General features: G+C 49.8%; 1 protein-coding gene across 1 annotated transcript in view; it reads left to right on the top strand.

The window, feature by feature from the left end:
- The window catches only part of NCAPG (non-SMC condensin I complex subunit G), an 88,165-nt gene that overhangs the window by 18,817 nt on the left and 52,499 nt on the right, over nucleotides 1-16,849 (top strand). The window contains exons 9-10 of the mRNA XM_088450598.1: nucleotides 4,276-4,399; nucleotides 7,321-7,410. Coding sequence (XP_088306724.1) covers nucleotides 4,276-4,399; nucleotides 7,321-7,410 — 214 coding nt within the window. The remainder of the gene's footprint in view (nucleotides 1-4,275; nucleotides 4,400-7,320; nucleotides 7,411-16,849) is intronic.

The raw sequence follows: 16,849 nt of genomic DNA, 5'->3' as shown, positions 1-16,849 counted from the left end.
CCACATTGCCGATGCCATCCATGTCCTCCCTTAAGGATGCTACGGACCGCAAGGTAGAAATCTGCCTGAAGTCCGCTTATTCCCTTGCAGGGGGGGGCAGCACGGCCGGCTATGGACATTTGCTGGGTTGCCAGAGCGATGGAGCGCTGGGCGGATTCATTAGAGGCTTCTTTTGAATCCGACTGTCCGGCCGAACAGGCGGAGTTGATTGGCAATCTCCGTGATTCGGCCACCTACATCAACGAGGCGGCTCTAGACATTAGTACTCTGGTGTCTAGAATTTCTTCAGCAGCGGTAGCTGCTCGTCGCACCTTGTGGCTGCGATCCTGGAAGGCGGACGCAGATCCAAGAAAGGTCTGGAAGCGTTGCCGTTTACCGGAGAAGTTCTCTTCGGTCCGGATCTGGATAAGATTGTGGCCATGCTGGCGGCAGCCAAATCTGCTTGTCTCCCGTCGGCCGCTGCTCCTTCTGGTTCTGGACCATCGTCCTTTCGGTCATCTAGGGCCCAGGGCAGGCCCAAACCACAGTCGTTTCCTCGACAGGCTGGCCCTAAGAAATCGGTCAAGCCCCGGAAACAGGCATGGAGTACCAGACGTTCGGCCCCCAAGCCAGATGACAAGCCTGCGGCCTGACGGTCCGGGTCTCCCCTTGGGGGATCCCAGGGTGGGAGGCCGCCTGCTGCAGTTCTCCCGGTGTTGGTCGTTCACTACGACAGACACTTGGGTTCTGGAGGTGGTCTCTCACGGGTACGCCCTCTCCTTCCGGCACAGACCCCCGGCTCGATTCTTCACCACGGGTCTACCATCAGACCGGAACAAGGCTACGGAGCTGCGGAAGGTATTGCACACTATGCTCCAGGCTGGAGTTATAGTGCCTGTTCCATTCTCCCAGAGGGGCCAGGGTTTCTATTCAAATCTATTTTTGGTACAGAAACCCAATGGGTCATATCGTCCGATTCTCAACCTCAAAGCACTCAACAAGTCTTTGCGGGTCCCGAAGTTTCGGATGGAGACCCTACGGTCCATCATTCTGGCGCTGGAACCTGGGGACTACATGGTGTCATTGGACATACAGGACGCTATGGCGGTCATGGCGGCTTCTCTGCGGCTGCAAGGAGTCCGCATGTTGCCGTACTTGGACGACCTGTTATTGGTGGCAGGATCTCCAGAGCTCCTGTTACACCACTTGGACCTGACCATTGCACTGCTGCAACGGCACGGCTGGCTAATCAACTGGCAGAAGTCCACTCTAATCCCGTCTCGGAGGATTCTGCATCTTGGAGCCTTATTGGACTCGGGACAGCAAAGGATCTTCGTGACGGAGGACAAGATCTCTGCTTTACAGTCAAGGGTGCGCAGTTGTCTGCACAGCCGCCGGGTGTCCTTACACTCGGCGATGAGGTTACTGGGCTCCATGGTGTCGGTGTTCGACATGGTGGAATACGCCCAGTTTCACTCCAGACCTCTGCAGCACCTGATCCTGTCCAAGTGGAACGGGCTGCCTCAGTCTCTGAATTCCAGACGATTGTGCTCACCCCGGAGGTTCGCCTGTCCCTTGCGTGGTGGTTAAAGACGACCCACCTCAACAAGGGACGTCCGTTCTGGGTTCCAAATTGGGTCCTGTTGACAACGGACGCCAGTCTTCGGGGCTGGGGAGCAGTTTCGGGTCCACACTTGTTCCAGGGCAGGTGGACACCGACAGAAGCGGAGCTTCCAATAAATATCTTGGAACTCCGTGCGGTCTTCAATGCTCTCCTGCAGGCACAGCGGTTTCTCCAGGGTCACCCGGTGCAGGTCCAGTCGGACAATGCTACCACCGTGGCCTACATAAACAGGCAAGGAGGAACTCGCAGTCGGGCGGCTCTCGTAGAGGTCTCTCGGATCCTGGTTTGGGCGGAGCGCAATCTTCCGGCCATATCAGCGGTCTTCATCCCGGGAGTGCTAAATTGGGAGGCAGACTTTCTAAGTCGCCAGGACGTTCATCCAGGGGAATGGTCCCTGCACCCGGACGTTTTTCAACTACTGGTGGACAGGTGGGGTCTTCCAGAAATCGACCTCATGGCGTCCCGGCACAACAAGTTGCCGGTGTACGGGTCTCGCACAAGAGACGAAGGGGCGTCTCTGGTGGATGCTCTGTCCGTCCGGTGGACGTTCAGGTTCGCATACCTGTTACCTCCGGTCTCCCTTCTTCCACGGGTAATCCGGAAATTCAAACAGGAAGGAGGGACGCTCCTGTTGATAGCTCCCGCGTGACCCAGACGGCACTGGTTCTCAGACCTTCAGGGTCTGTCCGTGGACAGTCCTCTGCGGTTGCCGCTACGACCGGACCTTCTGTCTCAGGGTCCTTGTCTTCACCCGGACCTGACTCGGCTGTCTTTGGCGGCGTGGCTGTTGAGACGGCCATGCTGAGGTCCTGGGGGTTTTCCAGCTCTGTGGTGCGTACCATGTTACGAGCTCGGAAACCGTCTTCCGCGAGGATATACCATCGCGTGTGGCATACGTTCTTCCAGTGGTGTCGACCGAGAGGTTATGCACCGCGGGAGTTTCGTCTGTCTCGGATTCTCGCCTTCCTGCAAGCGGGACTAGATCATGGGCTTCGCCTTGCTTCTTTGAAGGTACAGGTTTTGGCCCTATCTGTCTGGTTTCACCGTAGGATTGCTACAATCCCGGATGTGCGCACCTTTATGCAAGGTGTTCTCCGTATTCAGCCGCCCTTTGTTCCACCTGTGGCGCCTTGGGATTTGGCTGTGGTCCTGAGGGCTCTCCAAGGACCGCCGTTTGAACCACTGGGCTCAGTGGATATTAAATGGCTAACAGCTAAGACTGTTTTCCTTCTGGCCGTTGCTTCAGCCAGACGTGTTTCTGAGTTAGGGGCTCTTTCTTGTAGACCCCCTTTCTTGGTTTTTCATGGGAACAGGGCAGTGCTCCGCACTCGGCCCGAGTTTCTTCCCAAAGTTGTTTCCCAGTTTCATATTAACGAGGAAATAGTTGTTCCGGCCTTTAACTCACCGGGTCTTTCCGTGGGTGAGGCCTCTTTGGATGTTGTGCGGGCCTTAAGGACTTATGTTGACCGCACTTCTTCGTTTAGGAAGTCGGACGCTTTGTTTGTCCTCTTTGGCTTCCGTAAAAAGGGTTGGCCTGCTTCAAAGCAAACTTTGGCAGCCTGGATCCGTATGGCTATTTCTGAAGCTTATCTTCATGAAGGCCTACCGGTCCCTCCTTCTCTGAAGGCTCATTCCACTAGGTCTGTGGGTCCTTCGTGGGCAGCTCGACGTGGTGCCTCGGCAGTTCAGATCTGCAAGGCTGCTACGTGGTCCTCTGTCCATACCTTCGTGAGGTATTACAGGTTTGACACCTTCGCCTCTCAGGATGCTTCCTTCGGGCGGCGGATTCTCCTTTCTGCACAGGAGCGTCCCCACCCTTAAAGGATACTGCTTTGGGACATCCCCAAGGTATCCTGTGGATACCCTATGGACCCTGAAGTAGAAAATATGAGATATGGTAAGAACTTACCCTTGTTATCTCTATTTCTACGAAGTCCATAGGGTTCCACAGGACTCCCGCCCTGTCGCACCTGTGCTGCAGATGGGCTTTGCTCTGGTCACCGGTTTTCCGTCTCCCTCTGGTGAGAATGTGATTCTTGTATGTGTCCAGATCTTTGTTCTCTCTCTTCCTTCTCCTCCTCCGGCCTATGGCTTGGTAACTAACTGAGGTGCCTTGGCCCGGGGGCGGGGTATAGGAGGGGGACCTAGTGCATCCTGGGAGGCTGAAAGCTTAACTCTTTGGTGCCCTGCGACTGACGTCACACCTATACCCAAGGTATCCTGTGGAACCCTATGGACTTCGTAGAAATAGAGATAACAAGGGTAAGTTCTTACCATATCTCATATTATTTTGTACAGAATATAAAGATGGAGCATTGTAGTATGTTCTACATATAGCAATGGCCCCAGCTCTGCCACAAATCTATCAGTCTGTGCCCAGCTTGGTAAAGTTGCTATGGTCCGTCCCATACTGTAATAAGCTGTGAAAACCTCTGTGACACTCACCTATAACCTAGTGTCACTTCTAAGGTGTCTGCATCTTAACAATAAAACCTGATTCAACTATTTAATTTCTATCCTGAATCTTACGAACACAGTTAAGGTCTGTAAGAAATGGGCACCAGTATATAAATATATAAAGTAGGGACGTCCAGAGATACCAGTAATATGACTTAAGTTTTACTTATGCTAACGGTGTGTATATGGGATTTATGCTTATTTATTCTTGTCAGGAAACGTCTTCTTGCTGTCTTACAAGAAATACTCATCATGCCTAATGTTCCAACATCCTTTATATCCTCTCTGGTGGAAATTCTGCTCAGTATTCTCAAAGAAGATGATCGCAAAATTTTAAATGTATGTACTGAAACTTTTCTAAAGCATTTATCTATTTTTGATTGTAATTATCTTTTAGATACTGCTTATTCATATTTTGCATGTTCTCTACTGTGTTTATATGACCGATGTGTTTTACACCTACTTTATAAAAAAGATCATAAAAATAATAGGAGATCGATCTCTATATTTGTCTGTTAAGCTGAGATCAGTTTATAAAGTAGTTTTGTTACCTAGCTAACTTTTATTAGCAGACTAGTTCTATGAAGTATAGTGGTCACCATGTAATTTAGAGATATAGGGCCAGTAAGCAAAGTTTGGTTGGTTGGTTTGTTTGTTTGGTTTTTTTTTGTTGACTTTTTGTTGAAAATATGAAATTATCACACTTTTATGAATAGCTGCAAGTTTCCTGACCAGAATAGTTCCTCGTTTGTATGGGATGTAATTTTTTATTGTGTTAAATTATAATATTGGCAAATATCTGAGGTATTACCTTCCTGGATAGCTCCTGGTATCCTGACATGAATGGTACTATATTTGTATTGGCTGGCGAATACTTTTCTTGGTGCCCATTGACACGTGACATTGACACTGCAAGTGGGTCTGCTGCAGCCGTTCAAGGAAACCCACAACTGGGTAATATTTGTTGGTTTCTTTTTAACGCCTCAACGATATGGGCGCCTGGGACTCTCCAATTGATGTTTTGGGCTGCATGTAGAGGGTAAGTCGAGGCTTAAAAAGTGGAGAGCTACTCGGCATTGGTAGATTCTGTGTAACCTTAATGCAACCTCTGCAGTCTCTAAACTGGTTCCCTGAAGCTCCCTTGGCCATTATAACCTCATTTTTCCTAATGACTTTACAATCCTAACTTTGTAGATTCTCCTTTTATTAGTGATCACATTACCAGGAACCAAAAATAGCAAATCCTCGCCACACCTTTAGAACACTTAATCATTGGGGTCAATTCAGGTCCAGACATCACCATGAAGTTCGGCTGCTCACATATTTGCCCATTATGGTAGGCCGAACATCGCTAGATTTCCTGCACATCTCTATGGGGCGGTACATCGCTCCCACTGATAGCTGTTTCAAATATTTGCACAGTGGGTTGAATCACGAGGCTGCCATATAAATCCCTGGTCATCCTAAGGCCTCCGTGTCAGTGATATAAATGTATAATAGTCTTACTGCTAGGCTGTTTTAGCAGGGTGCCGCTCCCTGCCCGATTTTAAAACTTCAAAATGCGCCCTTGTCAGCATGCCAGAAACCTGCTGAAACAGCCTGCCGGGTGTACAGGGTGCCGTCCCGACACACAGGCTGCAGTGTCCTGCATGGGGGAAAATTGCGGTGCAGCGCTCACCACCAGTGAATAGATGCGCATGTATTCACAGTGAGGGGAGAGCTTCGGATCAGCCCAGCATGTCCGTAAGTGCTGGCCACGCCCCCAAGAGTGACGAAATGGGGGTGCGTTTTAAATATACCCCCCTTTTCTCTTGGTCATGTCCCCTTTTTGGGCACACGCATGCCAAGGGCTTCGCAACAGTGCCCTTTTTACGGTCCAGCGCCAGACCTAGAATTAACACTGTATTAAGCAGTAGAAAGGGGTTAAGGGAGAGATTTATCAAGCCTTCTAAAGAGTGTAAAAGTAGCCCATGGCAACCAATCAGCTTTGAGATGGCATCTATCAAGTACATTCTATAACATATGTAGAAGCTGATTGGTTGCTATGTTGAACCCTTCCAGTTCACTTCTTCACCTTAAGGCGATGTCCAAGCATTTTATTTCTCATTTATTTATTTATTAATTTATCATAGTATAATTTTCTGCAAACATTGGGGCCGCTTCGGTTATCCTCTGGGTTTTAGCTCCAGGTGAGTTTCCCAGAGCTATTCAGTTACTGCACGTGACTAGCCCCGAAGGTGCACTTACCACGGGTTTCTGACTAAACCCTCCTGAGGTGCGATCAGCGCTAATCCGCATTAACTAGTGCTTCCAGGGATGATAGTTGTATAGATCTGGGCACGTAACCCCGCAGCTATGGCTTACAGCACGGCTAATTGAATCTGCTCCATTGCTTATTTTTCTCTTGCTTAATGCTCAATAGAATTGCTTTATAGAGGTAGCTGTCTTCAATAGAGATGCAACATTTGCTTCAGCATAGTAATGTGGGGTACATACTTGAACGATAGAACGTCCGACCAACCTACTTGACACAATATTGTACATACACACTAAACCAGAGGTTCCCAAACGCAGTCCTCAAGGCATCCCAACAGTTAGGTACCAATTAAGTCACCTGTGGTCAACATGGATATCCTTTAAAACCTGGTCTGTTAGGGTGTCTTGGAAAACCAAGTTTGGGAACCTCTGCACTAAACAATCATTGTTCCAATCCGAATGATATGTCTGTTCAGAAGATCGTGAGCTTCCAATCGTGTCTCTATGTAGTGTCAAATCGTCCGTGCACACTACACATTATAAACGACATATCTTCCATATATATTGCATCTACTTTGCAGCACAGCCTGTGCAATATATCTGTAGTTAGAAGTATTTGAAAAATGAATTGGGTGTACACACTAAAATCTGCTCTACACACACAATATTGTCTAGTGTGTACCCAGCATAACACAGGAACATTAGTGAAGATTGCCTCCTAACTCCGTTATAACGAGGGAGGGGTACGGGAGAGCTCTCGCTACAATGTTTTCAGATTCACGTCATCCAGATCTGCTGGAGTTTGAAGAACTTGAACAATTTTCCACTAGTAGGAAGCGGCAGCGATTTGCAAATGCCCTTCTGAATGGTTGGATATACATTATTTATTTATCCTTTTTTGTTTGTTTTTTGTGGTCCCCTTTTAGTTAGTAAATATCGTAGTTATTTGACTGTGTATTTTTTTTTTAATCTTTTCTTTAATAAACCTTTTCCATGTCTAATAGGTAGCAGAAGTAATTTCTGAACTGCGAGAGCCAATCATCACTGTGGATAATCCTCCAGACCTTGTGGAATCTAGGAAGTTGCAAGTAAAGGCAAGTTCTGCTAACAGTTAAATGTGTTGTATCTCTCTGATGTAGTGTAGCCGACTCTTTACCCTTATTTTACATAAGTCTTTCCAGCACCTAGACGAAGGGTAAAGAACACTGCTTTAGCTCATTCTGTTGTGCTGTATTTTCCGGCATGTAAAATGTCTACATACACTGGACATTCCAGGACAATTGCAAAATAAATGGATCAATACACAATTTGGAGTGAAAGCCGTTAAAAATCATGCACGCTGTGGCTAATTTTCATGAAGTGTACTCATGAGTATTGTAAAACGGCTAGTCTCGGGGATCTCTATAATATTGCATGTTAATTCTACAGTATACGGCCTGGGTGTATGAAAAGTGGGGAAATCATCCTGAACCCCCAAATAGTGTCAAATAATAGAACATTCTAGATGGCTGTTAGTAGCCATAAGCAAAGTATTGCAGGCTCTTAAAAGGTGTCAAATGGCTGATTTTATAGTATTTTGGGGTATATTAAAATGTCTTATGTAATTTTATTATATTGCGTTCTTATAGATGTTTATCATATGTGGCATTTTTTTTAATGACTTTCAACTCCCATCTGGAAGTTCAAAAAAGCCTTTCCCATCAATACAACACCCCAACTACATGTCCTACATAATTTAAACCTTGTTTCAGCTTCTATTTTTTTTCTATGCGAAAATCACATAAAATTATGCCAATAGAGGCATGTTATTTTTTTATTATTTAAAACCCTCCAATTGTAGTAAGTCACTTGGGGTGGTGTACAAGAGGTTCTGCACTCTGCCTGACTATTTAACCTTCAAATCGGGACTTTCCCTACTGTTTCACTTGCTCAGGGAGGTGCACACAAAAAAAAACCCAAAACGATTTTGCTTCAAAAATTGTCCACGATTTTGTAATTGAATTGCAAAAAATAAATCATGTAACTTCCATTCCACGAGAACCAATTTGCTGCAAAACGCTCATAATTGAATTGCCTGCAAGGTGTTGGTTCCTCCAAAAATTTATATTAAAATATTCGTTGCCACACACATGTACAGTATGACTACTGCTGAGCTCAATATTCAGAGTGTTTAACCTCCCATGAGTGCCTTCTAGATAGAGTTGTATACTTATTGATGTAAGCTTGCAGTGCTACACAACAGATCAATTACAACATTGTTTACGGTCGTAAAATGGAAGATTAACTGTATTGGTGCGTACACACTGTACGATAAAAATGCACGATATTAACGATATCGTTCATATCTTTAGCGTTCAGATCATTCTTTTTTTTTTTTTTTTTTGTGCCTTCCAACCCTCAAACGACCAGCGATGCGCTGGCACGTATGGACGATAGCGATATCTACCATCAGCTGTACATGCACGCCAACCTGGTTGATATCGTCCAGGTTACATAGGGACCTGCCATCAACGATCGTGGGTCGCTGGCCCGTCGTTGGTGCTGTGCTGGATGATCGATGTCTATCATCCAGCACACCGGGAAGGTTCAGGGAGATCAGTCAGCGATATCGTTATCGCTGACTGATCGTACCTTGTATACGCACCATTAGTCTACTGCTGCTGCTGAATGATTGTGACCGGATGGCCTTTCTCCACTGTGCGGTACAGAATGTGGGGAGGTTACCCTGTCTTTAGCAGCCGGAGTGGGCTTGGCTAACCGCCTGTTAATCACTCTCCCACTGCATCCGCATGAAGGTACCGTATATACTCGAGTATAAGTCGACCCGAATATAAGCCGAGGTACCTACTTTTACCCAAAAAAACTGGGAAAACTTACTGACTCGAGTATAAGCCTAGTGTGGGAAATGGCAGCAGCTGGTAGTGCCCCCAGTAGTAATTCCCCCTGGTTGTGCCCCCAGTAGTAATCCCTCCTGGTAGTGCCCCCAGTGGTAATCCCCCCTTTCAGTGCCTCCAGTAGTAATCCCCCACTGGTAGTACCCCCAGTAGTAATCCCCCACTGGTAGTACCCCCAGTAGTAATCCCCCACTGGTAGTACCCCCAGTAGTAATCCCCCACTGGTAGTACCCCCAGTAGTAATCCCCCACTGGTAGTGCCCCCTGTAGTAATCCCCCACTGGTAGTGCCCCCTGTAGTAATCCTCCCCTGGTAGTTCCCCCAGTGGTAATCCCCCCTTTTAGTGCCCCCTGTAGTAATCCCCCCTTTTAGTGCCCCCTGTAGTAATCTCCCCTTGTAGTTTCCCCAGTGGTAATCCCCCCTTTTAGTGCCCCCTGTAGTAATCGCCCCCTGATAATGCCCCTCGGTAGTGCCCCCTGATAATGCCCCCTGGTAGTGCCCCCTGTAGTCATCGCCCCCTGTAGTCCCCCCCCCCCCCCCTAGTAGAGAGAGATTTGAAAAGATAAAAAAAAAAAAATCACTTACCTGAACTCCCGCTCCTGGTCCCGCCGCTGTCCGCTCCTCCGGCCGCTTTGCATGGGAGAGACGTCGTCATGACGACGTGTCTCCCATCACCCACTGCGGGAGCCGGAAGATGGCTCCCGCAGTGGGAGCAGCAGCAGCCGCTGAGAGTCTGACAGACTCTCAGCGGCTGCTGATTACACCAAACACGCAGCTGCCAGCTCCGGCGGCTGTGTGTTTGGCAGTGTGTAGCGCTGACCGAACTCCGTCCGGTCAGCGCTACACTTGACTCGAGTATAAGCCGAGGGGGTACTTTTTCAGCACATTTTTTGTGCTGAAAAACTCGGCTTATACTCGAGTATATACGGTAATTTTCTTCCACCGCGGACACCCGGACATGCTTAACTCTTGGTTTATGTTGCAACACCTCTTGTTTAGTGTTGACGAATTGCTTACTGGCCACTTACTATGGACCAGTGCTATGCCTATTAATGGGCAGTGTGCAGGAGACTGGAGACACTGTTCAACCGCAAGATTGCAGGAAATCTGATAAACTTTTGGTGCTGGTAGTCACAGGACACCAGCAGATGCAAGCATCGTGAAGCAAGAAGATGTTTATCAACTCCAATAAAATGTTTTTAAAAAGACAGTTTATTCCTAGTTGAGGGTACTAGGTAAGTTCAGATGTTACAATACTGAAGCTTGTCAAGAGGATACTCTCTCAAAATAGGACGCACATAGCTTAGCTGAACGCATCTGCTGCACAGGTGCATCCAGCAGAAGAAATGTAACATTGTTGCAAGCGGACAGATGGGCTTTCAGAGAAGGGCGCTCCCCTGTGCGTGCCTGGAAAAGGCGTGGTTATGCAAAAGGGGAAGTGGCCTTGACACGTGCCCCCTTTTCATCACTGTAGGGGGCATGTCCAGCACTCACGGGGATGCTGGGCTGCCCCCAAGCTCTCACCGCAGTGTGGATAGATGCCGTGCGCATGCACTCGCTAGTGTTTGTTTCACTGAAACTCTCCCCACACGGGATACTGCGGCTTGTGGGTAGGGATGGTTGTTTCAGCAGGACATAAGGGCAGGGCGCTTTTCATCGATTTCAAATCTAACAGGGAGCAGTGCCCCGCTGAAGCAGTCTAGCGGGAGCACTATGTATCAGCTTTCCCACAGGACCCCCAGGGATTAAGGTAGAATATGGTTGTATTTAACACACACGGACACACACACACTTTAAATAATATATATTATTTGCATACACATTGCATTGCTTTAGGTACTGAGTACTGGGCTTGTTTAGTCCACACTGCAACCTGGGATCGAAATTTCTTGGCTGCAGTGCTCAAAACACATTTCTACTTCAGGGTCCATAGGGTATCCATAGGATACCTTGGGGTATAGCTGTGACGTCAGTCATCGGGCACCATAGAGTTAAGCTTTCAGCCTCCCAGGATGCACTAGGGTCCCCCTCCTATACCCCACCCCCGAGCCAAGGCACCCCAGTTTAGTTTGGTGCCCGGCCGGAGTCAGGTGCACCTGTTGGAGTGGGGGCTAGAAGAGCCCCTGAAGCTTTTCTGCATGCAGCTGTGGCTGCACATCTGGATGTACAGCATGGACAGTCAGCCCTGACGTCCATGCTGTCTTCCCTACACCCCCGCCGGTACCAGAACGCCGGTACCGATCCGGGGATGCTGGTGAGCATCTGGGGTCACAGCTAGCGGTGACCCCAGATGTTCCGGACCATGGCCGGATTCAAGGGGGACAGCAAGGTAAGCAGCGGGGTCCCGCGGTGGTTCCCCGCTGTTACATGGTCCATAGTCCCCAGGCAGGGGGCTCCCTGGGGACTGGCTGCAGCGTGGAGCCAGGTATGTAACCTGTGCTTCCACTACCCCCCTGGGACAGCGGACCGCAGCAGAGCGGTAGCGCTGCGGCGTCCCGGGGGTTAAATGCATGCCAGGGGAGCGCGCCTTCCCTGTCTCACAGCCGGCGCCTCCCCCGCTGCACACAGCCCTCTCTGCACACTGCCGACTGGTCCTGTGGCAGCGCTCCTCCCCCAGGCCAGCCTCCTCTCTGCTCCTCGGCGGCCATCTTCCTGAACGCATGGTGAACGCTGCTGGAAGCACTGGACGGAAGCATCGTGGTCTGGGTCCCCCCGCATACCTCTCCTCCGCTGTGGTCAGGTCTGTGTATGCAGCGCTGTGTCCTACCAGACCCTGTGTCTGCGTAGTTGAGTGATCAGCGCTGTTAGTGCAGGAATTGATTTTCTTTGCATTGTATGTGACTGCTAGCGCTGCTGCCTGTAACTTCTATTCTGACTGTCAGCTTTATTCCTGTCCCTGTCCTTTCTGCTAAGCCCTTGCGGTGCGGTGCTGCAGGGTGGTCTCTCGCCTATTTAATATATAATTGGTGAGAGGGGTCACATACTTGGTACCATCATGTCTGAAAGTGATTTTCCTCTCCGGCTACAGTGTACTACGTGTAAAGTACCGTTAGCGGAGGGGCAGGGTAGCGCGGGGGGCCTCTGCCGGCAGTGTTTGTCAATGGCGCGGCCTATTACGGTTACAGCACCGGTACAGGAGCCGCCCTGGGCTTGTTTCGCTCAGGCGCTTACGACCTTAGTGGGCCAGTTAGCTCCGCAGCCCGCGTTTACGCAGATGGGTTTGTCCCAGCAGTCAGTGGTGTCGTCACCCATGCAGGGTTTCCCAAGACAATTGGTGGTACCCCGCAGTCTCCCTATTTCCCCCCTCCCGGTTTCTCAGGAGCCGGCGTGGGTTAACTCCCTGACGAGTTCTGTACAGCACTTGTCGGATGTGTTGCAAGGGGAGTCTGTGATGCGCCCACATAAACGGCCAGTGGCGTCTGTCGGCTCCTTATGAGGATGACGAGGGGACGTCTGATGCTGGCGAGATTCTGGATCCTTACGATCAGGAACCTCTCCATACTAAGGACCCTGACGCTAGGTCCAAGGTATATATTCCTGGACTTATTCGGGCGGTCCGCACAGCCTTGGTGATTGAGGACGAAGTTCCCTCAGCGGCTAAATCCAAGTATGCCTTTTTTAAAGATGTGAAGGGTGACGCCACAGTCTTTCCTCTTTCGGGTCAGTTAGTGGACCATTTAGAGGAGGCGTGGAAGGTATTGCACACTATGCTCCAGGCTGGAGTTATAGTGCCTGTTCCATTCTCCCAGAGAGGCCAGGGTTTCTATTCAAATCTTTTTTTGGTACAGAAACCCAATGGGTCGTATTGTCCGATTGTCAACCTCAAAGCACTCAACAAGTCTTTGCGGGTTCCAAAGTTTCGCATGGAGACCCTACGGTCCATCATTCTGGCGCTGGAACCTGGGGACTACATGGTGTCATTGGACATACAGGACGCTTACCTGCATGTCCCTATTCTTTCGTGCCATCAACAGTTCCTCAGGTTTGCAATCCGCAGCGACCACTTCCAGTTTCGGGCGTTACCTTTTGGCCTGGCGACAGCACCGCGTGTGTTCACCAAGGTGATGGCGGTCATGGCGGCTTCTCTGCGGCTGCAGGGAGTCCGCATGTTGCCGTACTTGTACGACCTTTTATTAGTGGCAGGATCTCCAGAGCTCCTTCTACGCCACTTGGACCTGACCATTGCGCTACTGCAACGGCACGGCTGGTTAATAAACTGGCAGAAGTCCACTCTAATCCCGTCTCGGCGGATTCTGCACCTCGGAGCCTTATTGGACTCTGGACAGCAAAGGATCTTCGTGACGGAGGAAAAGATCTCCGCTTTACTGTCGAGGGTGCGCAGTTGTCTGCACAGCCGCCGGGTGTCTCTACACTCGGCGATGAGGTTACTGGGCTCCATGGTGTCGGTGTTCGACATGGTGGAATATGCCCAGTTTCACTCCAGACCTCTGCAGCACCTGATCCTGTCCAAGTGGAACGGGCTGCCTCAGTCTTTGAAGTCCCAGACGATTGTGCTCACCCTGGAGGTTCGCCTGTCCCTTGCCTGGTGGTTACAGACGACCCATCTCAGCAAGGGACGTCCGTTCTGGGTTCCAAATTGGGTCCTGTTGACAACGGACGCCAGTCTTCGGGGCTGGGGAGCAGTTTCGGGTCCACACTTGTTCCAGGGCAGGTGGACGCCGACAGAAGCGGAGCTTCCAATAAATATCTTGGAACTCCGTGCGGTCTTCAATGCTCTCCAGCAGGCACATCGGGTTCTCCAGGGTCGTCCGGTGCAGGTCCAGTCGGACAACGCTACCACCGTGGCCTACATAAACAGGCAAGGAGGAACCCGAAGTCCGGGCGGCTCTCGTAGAGATCTCTCGGATCCTGGTATGGGCGGAGCGCAATCTTCCAGCCATATCAGCGGTCTTCATCCCGGGAGTGCTAAATTGGGAGGCGGACTTTCTAAGTCGCCAGGACGTTCATGCGGGGGAATGGTCCCTGCACCCGGACGTTTTTCAACTGCTGGTGGACAGATGGGGTCTTCCAGAGATCGACCTCATGGCGTCCCGGCACAACAACAAGTTGCCGGTGTACGGGTCTCGCACAAGAGACGAAGGGGCGTCTCTGGTGGATGCTCTGTCCGTCCGGTGGACGTTCCGGTTTGCATACCTGTTTCCTCCGATTTCACTTCTTCCACGGGTAATCCGGAAATTCAAACAGGAAGGAGGGACGCTCCTGTTGATAGCTCCCGCATGGCCCAGACGGCACTGGTTCTCAGACCTTCAGGGTCTGTCCGTAGACAGTCCTCTGCGGTTGCCGCTACCACCGGACCTTCTGTCACAGGGCCCTTGTCTTCACCCGGACCTGACTCGGCTGTCTTTGACGGCGTGGCTGTTGAGACAGCCATGCTGAGGTCCAGGGGGTTTTCCAGCTCTGTAGTGCGTACCATGTTACGAGCTCGGAAACCGTCTTCCGCGAGGATATACCATCGCGTGTGGCATACGTTCTTCCAGTGGTGTCGACCGAGAGGTTATGCACCGCGGGAGTTTCTTCTGTCTAGGATACTCGCCTTCCTACAAGCGGGACTAGATCATGGGTTTCGCCTTGCTTCTTTGAAGGTACAGGTTTCGGCCCTGTCTGTCTGGTTTCACCGTAGGATTGCTACAATCCCGGATGTGCGCACCTTTATGCAAGGTGTTCTCCGCATTCAGCCGCCCTTTGTTCCACCTGTGGTGCCTTGGGATTTGGCTGTGGTCCTGAGGGCTCTCCAGGGACCGCCGTTTGAACCACTGGGCTCAGTGGATCTTAAATGGCTAACCGCGAAGACTGTTTTCCTTCTGGCCATAGCTTCGGCCAGACGTGTTTCTGATTTAGGGGCTCTCTTGTAGACCCCCTTTCTTGATTTTTCATGGGAATAGGGCAGTGCTATGCACTCGTCCTGAGTTTCTTCCCAAAGTTTCCCAGTTTCATGTTAACGAGGAAATCGTTGTTCCAGCCTTTAACTCACCTGGCCTTTCCGTGGGTGAGACCTCTTTGGATGTTGTGCGGGCCTTAAGGACTTATGTTGACCGCACTTCTTAGTTTAGGAAGTCGGACGCCTTGTTTGTCCTCTATGGCTTCCGTAAAAAGGGTTGGCCTGCTTCAAAGCAAACTTTGGCAGTTTGGATCCGTATGGCAATTTCTGAAGCTTATCTTTATGAAGGCCTGCCGGTTCCTCCTTCTGTGAAGGCTCATTCCTCTAGGTCTGTGGGTCCTTCGTGGGCAGCTCGACGTGGTGCCTCTGCAGTCCAGATCTGCAAGGCTGCTACGTGGTCCTCTGTCCATACCTTCGTGAGGTATTACAGGTTTGACACCTTCGCCTCTCAGGATGCTTCCTTCGGGCGGCGGATTCTCCTTTCAGCACAGGAGCGTCCCCACCCTTAAAGGATACTGCTTTGGGACATCCCCAAGGTATCCTGTGGATACCCTATGGACCCTGAAGTAGAAAATATGAGATATGGTAAGAACTTACCTTTGTTATCTCTATTTCTACGAAGTCCATAGGGTTCCACAGGACTCCCGCCCTGTCGCACCTGTGCTGCAGATGGGCTTTACTCTGGTCACCGGTTTTTCCGTCTCCCTCTGGTGAGAATGTGATTCTTGTGTGTGTCCAGATCTTTTTTCTCTCTCTTCCTTCTCCTCCTCCGGCCTATGGCTTGGTAACTAACTGAGGTGCCTTGGCTCGGGGGCGGGGTATAGGAGGGGGACCCTAGTGCATCCTGGGAGGCTGAAAGCTTAACTCTATGGTGCCCGATGACTGACGTCACACCTATACCCCAAGGTATCCTGTGGAACCCTATGGACTTCGTAGAAATAGAGATAACAAAGGTAAGTTCCTACCATATCTCATATTTTTTATACTTTACAACACATTTTTATATGTTTGTTCAGCCTGCATTGTAAATACACTAGTTTTGTCACCAAGCACCAGGACTTAACCCCTTCCTCCCTATGGGGTACTGAGAGCTAAATGTCCTGGTCCTCAGTGATTTGCAGCTTTGTATATTACCTAGTGCTGGGCTTAAGTTACCCTTGCACTACTGCCTGACACTAAAGCCGGGCACACATTAGACGATATGTCGTCTGATTGGGCAGATCGCATGACGCATCATCCACATTAGGCAGTGTGTACCCGCTGTGTCGCTGACTATGCGCGCTCCCGCGACATCGCCCATCGGACCTGAATGCAGAATGGCCCCCTGCTGTCGTTTCGATGCTGCCGGCATCGGCAATTGTGTGCGCACTTGCCGATACCGGGACTTGCTGCGGATGACATTGTGCTGGGTACACCTCATTAAGTGTGTACCCAGCATACCCGTTCCTGGCTGCAGTGTCTGTCCATTATATCTCTCCTAATTCAATTTTTTATTGATTTTATAATAACATAAACAAAACGAGTACACATATATTGACTCCATTACAAATTATGCCTGTTACAGACTCGATAAAGAGCTAAATCTCGAACATATGAAGCCTATTTTTGTTCAAGTGTATGACAATTTGCACAGATATTGACTCAGAGAGTAATATTCGGTATCACCTTCTTAAATGGCATTATTCCCAATAGAGAACATAGAGTAAAACATCCAACAACAAATAATAAATGGCAGACAGAG

Source organism: Taudactylus pleione, unplaced genomic scaffold (assembly GCF_031769625.1).
Source record: "Taudactylus pleione unplaced genomic scaffold, aTauple2 ptg000520l, whole genome shotgun sequence".
In the NCBI taxonomy this organism is placed as follows: Eukaryota; Metazoa; Chordata; class Amphibia; order Anura; family Myobatrachidae; genus Taudactylus; species Taudactylus pleione.
Note: the sequence above shows the minus strand (reverse complement) of the source record. Positions and strands in the feature narration are given on the sequence as shown.